Consider the following 12,096-nt stretch of genomic DNA (forward strand, 5'->3'; position numbering starts at 1 on the left):
TAAATAAGTATAAAACACATAGGTGGGCCAGGGGTTCCTAGTGGAAAGGCGAGCATTCAAGATTAATCTCATCTCTTTCTGAAATACTATGATAACAGTTATTATGCCAAACCTTGAAAGGTACGCTGGTTTGGTGGAATGCATAGGGCGTTCTGTTTTGGTTCAGGAGGCCTAGCAAGCCACAACCTGTTAACTTGACTGAACACACAGGATAAAAGTGGGAAGTAGAGCCATATACTTTCTTACCTGCTCACTGGAGGAATGGTGTGGTATAAATGTAACAAAGTAGAAGATAAAATACTTTTCCGTAATGGGCAAGAGCCCCATTGAGAGAGCATGCAGAAAGTATCACACTCAATGATGGGCATATCCAGTTGAAAAAAAATACCTCGTGTGGCAGGTGAAATGGATGGTTCCTGCCAGACCTGTTGTTAGACAGCAAACGGTATTGAGCAATATGGACAAATGAGTCAAGCCTGGTGAGAAACAATATACTCTTCTCAACGCTATATGTAGATGGCTTTACATCTCATTCATGAGTCATTCCCTTTCCATAAAAACAGCACTCTCCAAATTCTGTTTATTCTCTTTTTATTTAATTTAAATATATAAAAAAATATGAAGAAGTCTTCACCCTGGCAAAGGGCACAGCTGACATGCTGAAGAAGGAACCCAGCCACTGCCACCTGCCCCACCCCTACAGTCCGGTGGCCTCTTGCTTCTTCACAGAATACAGACTTTCCATAGATGATGTTAGCGATGAGTAAATGACAGTCCAGAAGGGCAGGACGAGGGTGTCCTTCTCTATAGGAATGGTAGTGGTGATGCGTCACTCTGGCTTCCCTGCCACTTGACCTTGTTTGTAGGCATACATCCAGTCCTGGGCAGAAGAGCTTGTCTCGGTTCCTATTTCCTGGATTGTTCTTCCTGAGCCTCTGTCAGTACACATACCCCTTTCCAACCTCTGTAAAGAGGTGGACGTTCTGCTACAGCCAGCCACAAATATAGTAACACATACAATTGTACTATATTACTGCCTTGGCAGGAGTCCACATAGCAAGGACAACCAGATATACTCATGTGGATATACAGATAGATGTGTACAAACCTGTCCTGCCAGATACACACACACACACACACACACACACACACCCTCACAACAAGCTTACAAACAAACATCATTGCAACCACACGCCTGTAATCAGATTAATCACTTGAGGAGATTTGAGATTACAACACACTATAGGATGCTCTGTAGGGTCTGGTGCATGGAATGAATGGGAAGGCAATAAAATGGAACCTCAAGAACAAAAGGTAGCATTAGGATGCCTCCTGCATCATCTGCTGCACTGATTCCCACCCTTGGGTCCCCAGATGTTCCTGGACTAAAACTCCCAGAAGCCTTCACCACTAGCTGTGCTGGTCAAGACTTCTGGAAGTTGTAGTCCAAAGCTCAAGGTTGGAAACCACTGTTCTATGGCAACACTAGAATCTCTGAATTCATAGGAGATTAGCCATTCAGGTGTAAACAACATAAGATAGAGGGGCTCTACTGATTTCAGCCCTGTGTTTGGGAAGATCCTTTATGTACCTAGATCCTTCGCCAACACATGGGTCTTTCACACTAATTCCAACCATCTGACCACCTGTAGACTGTCTCTCCCAGGCTTCCCCCACCCCTGGCTACTCCTGCAGGCCTCCTCCCAGATGACTGGATTAAAATGTAATGAAGTACGTTTGGTTTCCTTGCAGGGGTTGGTTCACGGCTGCTGGCATGTTTTTGAGCACTGCTACCTTCCCAGATAAAAACTTGACTCCCCTCTTCAAATTGGGAACAGTTGTCATTCAAGTTATATTTTCATTTGTGATTATGGCAATTGTCATAGCACAGTGGGAAAATGTAACATTTTTTGTGCCTGTGGCCCTGACTGTAATCCATGTTGTTGTTGTTTCGAAGGAGCAATGGGCAGCATGGCTGGGGTGGATCCTGTTCCTAGGCTCATTGTTAGCATCTGGCATAATTGGGTAGCTGCCTCGACCGCAGCAGTGGACATGTGATGTATGCATAGCCAGTTCCACTGGGTTACTTTATCCTGCAGCAGAAGTGCCATTTTATAGGAGCCAAGTGTCCAATCACCTTCAACTGGTGGTGACTTGCCACCAATTAAAATTCCCCATGATGCAATGTCACTGGGTGCCTCTGACATAAGGACACAACGTTAAATGCTCTGAGGCACTGCACTGTGGGAAAGTTAGAACAGTAGCTACTTGGCCCTTATAGGAAGCATGAGTGGAGAGGTTCCAATAAGTCATGATCAGAGGCGAAATGGCAAGCGTCCACCTCAGCCTGAGTCTGGCACTACCATGCTTTGCTCAACATTTAGACATAGTAAACAGCTCAGGGTCATAGCTTGGAAAAACTCCTTTACTGGACAACAACTCTCTCTGGTGGATGCTGGCAGTTGTGGTCCAAAAAGCAATTTATCAAGCTCTACACTTGCATAGAAAAAACAGTGTTTGGTTATATGTGTATCCAGCTATAACGGTTAAGACCTCAGCTTCCCAGAAGAGAGAGAGAGAGAGAGAGAGAGAGAGAGAGAGAGAGAGAGAAGAGAGAGAGGTGTTATCAGTTAGAATTTTGGATTTAGACTTGTGAGTATCAAGGAAATTCATTGGGTGACCTAGGACACTGGTTCTTAACTTTTGTTACTCAGATGTTTTTGGACTGCAACTCCCAGAAACCTTCACCATCAGCTCTGATGGCTGGGGTTTCTGGGAGTTGCAGTTCAAAAACACCTGAGTAACAAAAGTTAAGAACCACTGACCTAGGGCAGGTCACACTTTCTGAGCCTCAGCTGTGCCACAGAATTTCTGGACTAGGAAGAACTGCTCCCGAACATCAGAGACAAGGAGATATAGGAATACTGCAAAGCAGGCATAAAACAAAATAGAATAAAATAAAAACAATGTATGCTTTCAGTTTTGGTCCAGAGAAAGGGGGGGGGGGGAATCTGCTCCAGAAATATGAAAGTTTAACAAACACTGTTCCTCAAACATATCTGTGCAAACAGCTGCAAAATTCTACACTTTCTAGAACACGAGACCCACGTACACACAGTAGATCTGCTCAAAAGCAGCTACACACTCATTTACATTCAGAGACACCTGCATGATGCTTTTTGAACAATGATTTGTACCTAGCCCAGAAGTAGACACAAGCATTCGATTGTGCACACCACACACACACACACACACACACACACACCCAACAACACAGGAGAACCAACTAGTCTGAACTCTTTTCCAGCTGCTTTCTCCTTTAATTTTCAGGAGAGAAACAACAGCAGAAGCAACACAACCTGTACCTCTAAATTTAGGAGCAGGGTGGCATGGGATGATTCAGTACTGCTTGTGCAGATGCCAGGTGGTTACTCCATTCTCTCCTTTACAGCTTTTGGTTCATGATCTACAGCTCATAAATTCTGGCATGAATGTTTTATTTCACTGGTAAGCATTGCTCACAAAGGTCCCAAAGACATCAGCCACTTTTGTGGTACATAATTCATGGCATGTTTGAATCCATGGCTTCCATGGAAACAAAGTTACCTAAATGGAAGAATGGTTTGCTGGAGGTCAATGCTACTTTTGCAAAAGATACAGTTCATGTTAAAATTCCAGGAATTCACCAAGAAGTTACATCTTGTCCTCCAATGTGATTTGCAAATTTGGAAAGTGATCTTGAATTTTGGTGGCAATCCTGTTTATTTAAATCATGCATGTGATGGGCTATTACATGCCTGTTTCCTTTTCTCCCACCATTTATACAAGAGAATGTTTACTATACCTTTGTATAGTAAACATTCTTTTGTATAAATCTGTGCATGTGAAAAGCCAGGTTGTTTTGAGCAGGGCAAATCTCCATCTTGCATACATGAGCAAGGTGCAGTTCAGTGTGTGTGGAGCACTATGTCTATGAAATGGTTATGCTTCATGCTTGCTAACAGGACTCTCACCTTTGTTTCTGATGTCTGAACACCTGTAGCTGATCTACACTTTCACAAATATCACATGAGCAGCAATGTTACAACGATGTGGAAGTGCATATGCCCATCATGACAGTCCCAATAATTAAGCACCTTCCCTAAGGAAAGTCCAGAAATGCAGGCAAGTGGGGAACAGATCTTTTGCAACGTTAATGGCTCTTAATTGCCCACTGAAGTCAAAACCATGCTCAGATACTTTGCATGATAACAGGGACAGCTTGGATCAATAGCCATTTGCTTAGAAAATTAATTTCTCTCACAGCTACTGTGAGGATTGCATATATGCTGAAAGGGAACATTGAAGAGGGTGGGGTGGGATGAGTGTGTATGTCTGTATGTGTTTGGCTGTGGGCTTCAGCTCTCTCAATCCCATGTTTCCTCATAATTCCATTGAAGTAAAAAGAGGGGGAGCCATTTGGCCATTAGAAAACACAAATGCAAAAATAGGTAATAGGCAATACCACTACAGGCTACTAATAAAAAAATAAAAACCCATACAATATGCAAGCTTTAACGGATAAATTTCACTTCTTCAAAGCAAATACCCAAAGTCTAAATGTTCTCATCTAAGAAAGACGTGCCTGGCAAACCCCCTCTTGCTATGAACATTTGGACTTTGGATACTTGCTTTGAAGAAGTGGGATTTATCCACGGAAGCTTGCATATTGTATGATTTTTTTTAATTACTCGGCTATAAAGGTATCACCTATCCCCAATCCTATGTCTATTATACATGACACTGTGTTGCTAGGATGGTGCCTACTTCGCAGCTCAAAGGGAAGACTGAAAGTCATTGTTATTATTGTCAAGAAGAAACAACCCAAAATCTGAAAGCAGAAAGACTAACATGTCAGAAAGAAGGCTAAACAATACCTTCTTTCCTTGATAGGACTAATTTTGCAGAGGCAAGAAGTGTCTAACATAGCAGAAGAGTCAAAAGCAATTTCCCACCTAGACTTCTTAAAACTGTCCGGAAACAATAACAACTGGGCTGTCTTATGTCACTGTCCTTGTCATTTGCCTCTTTCAGTTATTATTTTCAAAAATCAATGGAATCATTGTTTTTGATGTTAAACATCAGAGAAGACATTGGTCACCAAAACAACACCATACAGCTTCCCTTGGTGCTGAGGCTTCCAAAACTGATTTCAAAGTCTATGTAATATTTGGAGTGAGAAGCAGAGTATGGTAAGCTGCAGGGGAAAAAAACAAGGAACTCCATGACATCATAGAAGAGAAAATGGCAAAATATTATCCAGGTCAGGAATGGGAAAGATCTATTTTATTTTTCAGTAGAACCTCAAGACCCACCCATTACAGCCAGGCACAAAAGATGTACAAGTGGAATTAAAGAATTCTGAGCCCAGGAATTTGCTTTTAATGTTAGAAATGAACAGTGCTTGCCATCTTTAAAGACCCATTCCTGAGCGTCCTGAATGATTTCCAAAATAGAAAGTGATACAGATTATCTCCAAAACAATACATAAATATCCTTGCTGCTTTGACAATATAATTTAGGGCTGGGAAAAATCATTTTGTTTCTGCTACAATTAAACCCTTATCAGAGCAGTGCACATCACCCAGAAACCCACCAATAGTTCCATATCTACAGCATCTCCAGACAAGAGTGGGGCAGAAGCTGTTTCAGGGTAGCCTGTTTTGGAGGTGTTGTTCTCAACCTTAGGCATGACAAAGATTCTGGACTTCAAGTGCTACAAGCCCCAGGCAATGGCCAGAGATTCTGGGAACTGGCGTTTAAAACAGCTAGAAGGCCACTGAGAATCAATGCTCTAGATCCATGGTTCCCAGCCTTGGATCCCCAGATGTTCTTGGACCACAACTCCTAGAAATCCTGGCTAGCACATTAGTGGTGAAGGCTTCTGGGAGTTGCAGTCCAAGAATGTCTGTGGACCCAAAGTTGGGAACCACTGGTCTAGAACAGTGGTCCCCAACCTTGCACCTCCAGATGTTCTTAGACTACAACTCCCAGAAGCCTTCACCACCACCTCTGCTGGCCAGGATTTCTGGGAGTTGAATCGAAGAACATCTGGAGGCCCAAGGTTGGGGACCACTAGAGGACTCATCTGTGCAAGCCCAGTCAGATGGTGCAAGAGGAATCCAAAGCAATCATACTGTAATAGAAAATAAATGTGGTCTCTCTTTTTCATACAGCCACACAAGTCAAGGCCTTATGCATACCCTACTAGCACATGCAATCCCACATAGGTTATCAGCAGCCCGTCACCTGTACATCCATAAATGTCTACACAGACACTCCTTATTACAGCATTCAAATTTCTGATCACACACCGACACATATACATCCATCTATCCTCTAATTAAATTATCCTGCCTAAACATATGCACGTATTAAAACTAAAGCTGTCAACTAGTTTTTGCATTTGTTTGCTGATTAATCACCTGGCTTTTGATCAGTGGACCAATTATATTTCAATTTGATTTTGCATTACCCAAATCACAAAAAGGACAGGGGCCCTTTTGAAGTGGTATCAGGAAAAGAACAGCTTCCTCTTAGAAGTAAGGGTGCTTACCCTTTAATAAACGTAAGCTACCCACCCACTATTAGGAAGGAAAGGCTATTGTTCACATACTAATTTTTTATACAGAATATCCCCCTTTGCAGTAGCACATGGGAGTGAAAATGGCTTCAGAATTGATGCAACATCAGACCCCATCAGTATTGTGGAAGATGATGATTTAAAAGACAAACTGGTGTCGTTTTCACATGAGTGCTGTCAGCCCCGGTTGCTTTGCGGCTCTTATTGCTGGCAGCAAACCCCCAGTGGCTTCACCTTGTGTTGGAAAACTATCTGCTTGTTTTGGAGGTAAATTGAAAGGAAAACTCATGTGAAGGAAAGGAGGGGGATGTTGCACCCATTGAGACCCTCCAGGGGCAAGCTTTTCAACCGCAAGCCCTGCGGATCCATCAGAGGGACAAATGTTAACCTATGCTCAAAACTCTAGTTGACTGGTATGTCAAAAAATCAGCGAAAACTCACGGCCCTAATTAGAAATCTCACATATTGTGTTACTATTGCAAACACACGTATACATTTCTAGTTAGGTTCTCAAATAAACGCTCTGGTGAACACATACGTCATTAAGGCCACAAGCATGTATATAACATAGCACACATTCAGGCAAGCTGTCATGCCACAGGTACATAAACGCTCCACCCACTTATTTGGGTCAAGTGTTTGTTCCTGTTGACTTTCTTTCTCTCTCTGGCTGCCTTTACACACCCACCTGTTTTAGTTTGTTCAGTCTCACCTAAGCCTCTGTCAAGAACTTAACAGTTCCATTTCCACACACAAATAAGGATATGTTTCAACTCTGGTTGCACTGAGGTTGTTTTATAAACCTCCCATTTCTCCTACTTCTCTCACACCAATGCCATGTGCAGCATGTTCTCACCTTGAACCCTAACTTCCCTGATTACCCTGAGTTCAATTCCAGGAGTTGTATATCTTCCCTGCCCCCCTAAATTGAACACAATTCATCTTTTCCACATTATGTTCCTGTCCCCTCACAGCACAAGGACGTGCATGTGGCTGACAGATTTTTTCCCCCCACCAATACTATCATTCCCAGAACTCATTGCTCTTTCCTCTTGTAGGACACCTGGCAAGATGCAAAGTTAATATGGTTAATATACCTTTCCCTTATCATTAGCGTGGCCAACAGGAACTTTAGTGGCAATGCAGATTAACGACATCGTGGCTCAGCCCAAGAATATGCATCTGTGTGTACGGAACAGAAAGGGAGTGACAAGGCTGTGGCTGCTATCAGAACTCTTACAATCCACACGGGAGGCGTGATCCCCAAGAGAGTGAATGTGTTGCCTGTATGAAAACTAAACAAAAGCAGCAGGGTTCATTTATGCACAAAAGAGAGTGAGTGAGCCACCACTAACCATTCTTCATATTTCTGATAACTCTCAGAAGACTCCTCAAATGCTGTCAGAAAGAGTATAGATGGTGTGTGAAAGCAATGCTGTTCCTTTGACTGATCTTCTGAAAGTCCTGGGACAATGAGTGGCAACTGGGAGAAGAATGTCTGTCCGGCAGAACCATATCCAGTTCTAATTCAGAACCAGGAATTACTCCCCATTGATCATGGAGAGAGATCCTCTTCTGTCTATTGTGCCATCCACTGAAGTTCTTTTAGCTGTCACTCAGAAACCACCACTTCTTTTTAACCCCCACCACAACTACCACCACCACCACCACCACCACCATCCCAGCCCCCTCAAACGCCTGGTCCTTCATCAGCCAAAGTAAGGGTTCTCGTTCTGGAAGTTGTAATCTGGACAGACCTTCTGAACCAGCTTGTAGTCGATGCTGAAGAAAGAGATGAAAATGCAAATGACCTTGAAAGGCTTGGCGCACAGCCAAGCGGCGTGGCTCTGCGTGTGCTCGGTGAAGCAGATCTTCGAGGGGTCGTAGAGGCAAGGCTTGTTCTTGCGTGCCCGGTTGGTCTTCTCATACTCCACATGGCAATTGAAGGTCTTGGATTCCCTGGGCTCGGCTAAGGTAGATTGCTGAGGATGGAGATGCTGAGGGTGGATCGGGGGAACCAAGACATCAAACTCAACCACCTTCGTTGGAGGCACAATGCTCACCGAGACATTGCCCAGACTGGAGGAGTTGTGCCGGAAGTACACACTGAAGGTACCATTAATGTGGTCCACAATCTTGCCTGTCACCAACAGGCTAAACTTCAAGGTCTTGATGTTGAAATAGAAGTCCCCCCAGCCAAAGATCTTCTTGGTACGGCCTGCCTTCATTGATGGCTTCCTCTTGGCTCGCTGGTTGAAGTGCTCCATGGCTGTCTGGTTCTTGCTCCAGTCCCATGGATTCAGGGCACCACCGTAGGGGTCCAGCTTGGCTTTGGATGGCTCGCCGGAAAATATCCGAGCAGGGCTGAGGGAATGAGGTTTCAAAGCAGTGCTGTAGGATCCCGTCTTCAAGACATTTGCAGGGCTCATCTCTAAATAGTTTAGGGTCTTGGTTACATGGCCCTCCACACACACGACCTATCAGAGAAGTAGAGAAATTTGGAACTTTAATTAAACCAGCCAGAAGATATGATCATGATACATTTCATCTGAACCCTACTCTGTGCATTTAGGTATCTTTGGATCTCAAAAAAAGATGCAGAACCCAATAACCTTCAGATTTGTAAAACACCTTCTCTATCTCAATGTTTTCCAAGTGTTTTGGGCCACAAGCTGTATCACTCCCAGTTGAGGATAATGGGCATTGTGGTCCAACACAGCTCTGGGCTGCTGTGCTGGGGAATGCTGGTTTACAGTGGGTGCCCTGTATAGTGGGTTGACCATCCTGTTGACATCCTGTTGCTTTGCTAGCCTCAGAAGCTTGACATTGAGAATGTACAGTTCTACGATATAGAAGTACCAAATTCAGCAGTTTTATTTATTTACTTATTTTTATTTATTTTATTAGATTTATACCCCGCCCATCTAGACCAATGGTCTATTCTGGGCGGCAGTTGGAACAAGCTCACAACTGAGACAAAGGTGCATACATATTATTTCCAGGGCAACACCTGGGCCACATGGAGAGATGCCACCTTTATTGTTGGGCCAAATTTATGAGATCTACAACAAGCCAACACTATTTTGATTCGCAAACCACTGCAGGGCGCTGGGGGGACCTTGAATAGAGTGAGGGACCCAGAATTTAATCCTGGGGGCTAAGGAACTCTGGGCCCTCCAAATTGTTTGATTATAACCCCCACTGATGGCATCCAGCACGGAAAGCTAATAATCCAAGACATCTCAAAAGGCCAAAAGATCCCTAGACCTGGTTTTCCCCATCCAAATTTCTACCAAACTACGCTTCATGTTGTGAAGAACTACCAAATGATTTCTTGCCCCTGAGCTCAGATTTGAAGCAGGATCTTTCAAGATCCCGCTCACAGCCTGATCCACTGCAGAAGACCAGCTCAAAACATTAACAGAGGAGGGATCATAGGTGCATTTGGTTACCAACCAAGGTGTTCAGTGGACACATTTGAATGATGCTGCTAGATACTGGGAACAAACAACAAGTGGTGTGTCACTTCTGCTGGTGACAAACATCTCTCAGAAGCATCTGGTCAGACTAGAAATGAGTCTGAGTTAGATGAACCGATGGTTAGACCCACTCTGGTAGCCTCTTCCTCCTCTCTTCTCTACTCTTCGAAATCTCCTCCATCTTGTTCAGTTGCAGCCCAGCTCAGCTTATTTTCAAAACTTTCTCATCAGCTGCCTTCAGCTCAGTAAAATGTCCTTGCCAGCGCAGCAGCTGGCTGACAGGCCGTGATGGATGGGTAGCATTCTTTTGCCATCACCAGGGTGGTCTGATCCACCAGGCGTGTGGCCTACTCATCAACCATAGCCTTGCTGGACACACATTTAGAATCCTTCTAAATGGGAGGTTTTGGGGGGTGACTCTAGTTCACTGGGAGGAAAATGCTAATCTTTGGGCAGTGATTCACTCAAGTAACCACAAACTTGACTCAAAGCAGATTTTGAAAAAAGTTTCTATTTTGGACAACAACTCCCACGCAGTGGCCATAATGTCTCCTCCCACTGTTCCCTGAGTGAGCTACATGAGAGCACAAAGAATTCACATCACCTTTTATCTGCTTGGCTTACAAAAGCATCTCAGGACGCAGCAAATAGAGCCAGTTCTTAAATAGGGGGTGCAGCCAATTACAGTCACCACATGTGCACATTTTGGGGGGACATAACTGTACTTTCTGGAGTTCACATTTCTGCACAAAGCTTGCAGGGAGTAAAAAACAATGGAAGGTTAAAGCATGAACATCTGGCCTCTAATGCATTCATGACAGAAAAGAATTGAAGGGCAGGAATCCAGTCACAGGATTTGCTGTGGAGTCTTATGGTGCAGTGGCTAAACTGCTGCGCTGCAGCCAAAACTGTGCTCACGACCTGGGGTTCAAATCCCAGGTAGCTGGCTCAAGGTTGACTCAGCCTTCTATCCTTCTGGGGTCGGTAAAATGAGTATCCAGCTTGCAGGGGCGGGGAGCAATGTGTAGCCTGCATAATTAACTTGTAAACTGCCCAGAGAGTGCTTGAAGCGTTAAGGGATGGTATATAAGCAACACACTTTGCTTTGCTTTGCTGTCAAGTCAGACTTAAGTTGCATCAGTGGCTTGACTTGGACTCAGGTCAGATGGGGTTTTTTTAATGACTTGAACTTGACTTGCGGTTCAGATGCCACCCACCCACCTCTTTTTTTTGGGGGGGGGGAACTTGTTTTTAATAGAGATTCGGACTTGGGGCTTAAGACTTGGTACCAAAGACTCGGACTCAGACTTGGGACTCAGACCCGAAGACTTGCCAATGGAGAATCTTTGGGTCAGACCCTAACATATCTGTGCCTAACGAAATGGTAGATTAGTTCATGGCACGATCAGATGGCTGCAAACACAGGGTGCTGATCACACCAGAAAAAGTATCTTTAACAGACGCAATCCCCCTTAAAGCAACCTCTTGTCTGCAGAGAATCGTTCCAGCCTGGCCCCAAAAAATCAGTAGCCCTACAGCAGGACCAAAATAATAATAATAATAATCCACTTGGGCGGGGAGCAAGGTCATGCGGGAGCCCATTTCCCTGAACATCGTGGGATCACCAGGAAGTAGATCACATTGGACTGCTCCACAAGTTGTCCAAATTCTGATATAGTTCCTCATGGGATCACACATTTAGTCACTGAGGCAAAACTCAGCCAGTCTTTCTCAACCTTCCCCCCTTTTTTGGGGGGGTAAATGCTAATTAGGTTTTGTTTTATAAAAGATTTAAAAAATGGAAAGAGTAGGATGGATTTATTCATGCATCAGCTGGATAGATGTCTCTTCTCTTAGCTTTCTATACACAAGGAAGATGACTTTAAACACGTGCAGAATTCCTGAGTTCTGCCACGCCTGGGATCAGAGCTCTCTGGGGCTTTCTAAGTCAAATAACTTGTGGTGTCAAGCAAACTGAGCTTAATTCTTCTTCCT

General features: G+C 44.0%; 1 protein-coding gene across 2 annotated transcripts in view; it reads right to left on the reverse strand.

Annotated features, from left to right (window-relative positions):
• Positions 1-574: 574 nt before the first annotated feature.
• NXPH4 (neurexophilin 4) overlaps positions 575-12,096 on the reverse strand; it is a 122,265-nt gene continuing 110,743 nt past the window's right edge. For both annotated transcript variants that reach the window (XM_020778686.3, XM_072991212.2), the window contains exon 2: positions 575-9,099. In XM_020778686.3, the coding sequence (XP_020634345.3) occupies positions 8,332-9,099 (768 nt within the window). In that variant the 3' untranslated portion in view covers positions 575-8,331. The remainder of the gene's footprint in view (positions 9,100-12,096) is intronic.

Source organism: Pogona vitticeps, chromosome 2 (assembly GCF_051106095.1).
Source record: "Pogona vitticeps strain Pit_001003342236 chromosome 2, PviZW2.1, whole genome shotgun sequence".
NCBI classification, from domain to species: Eukaryota; Metazoa; Chordata; class Lepidosauria; order Squamata; family Agamidae; genus Pogona; species Pogona vitticeps.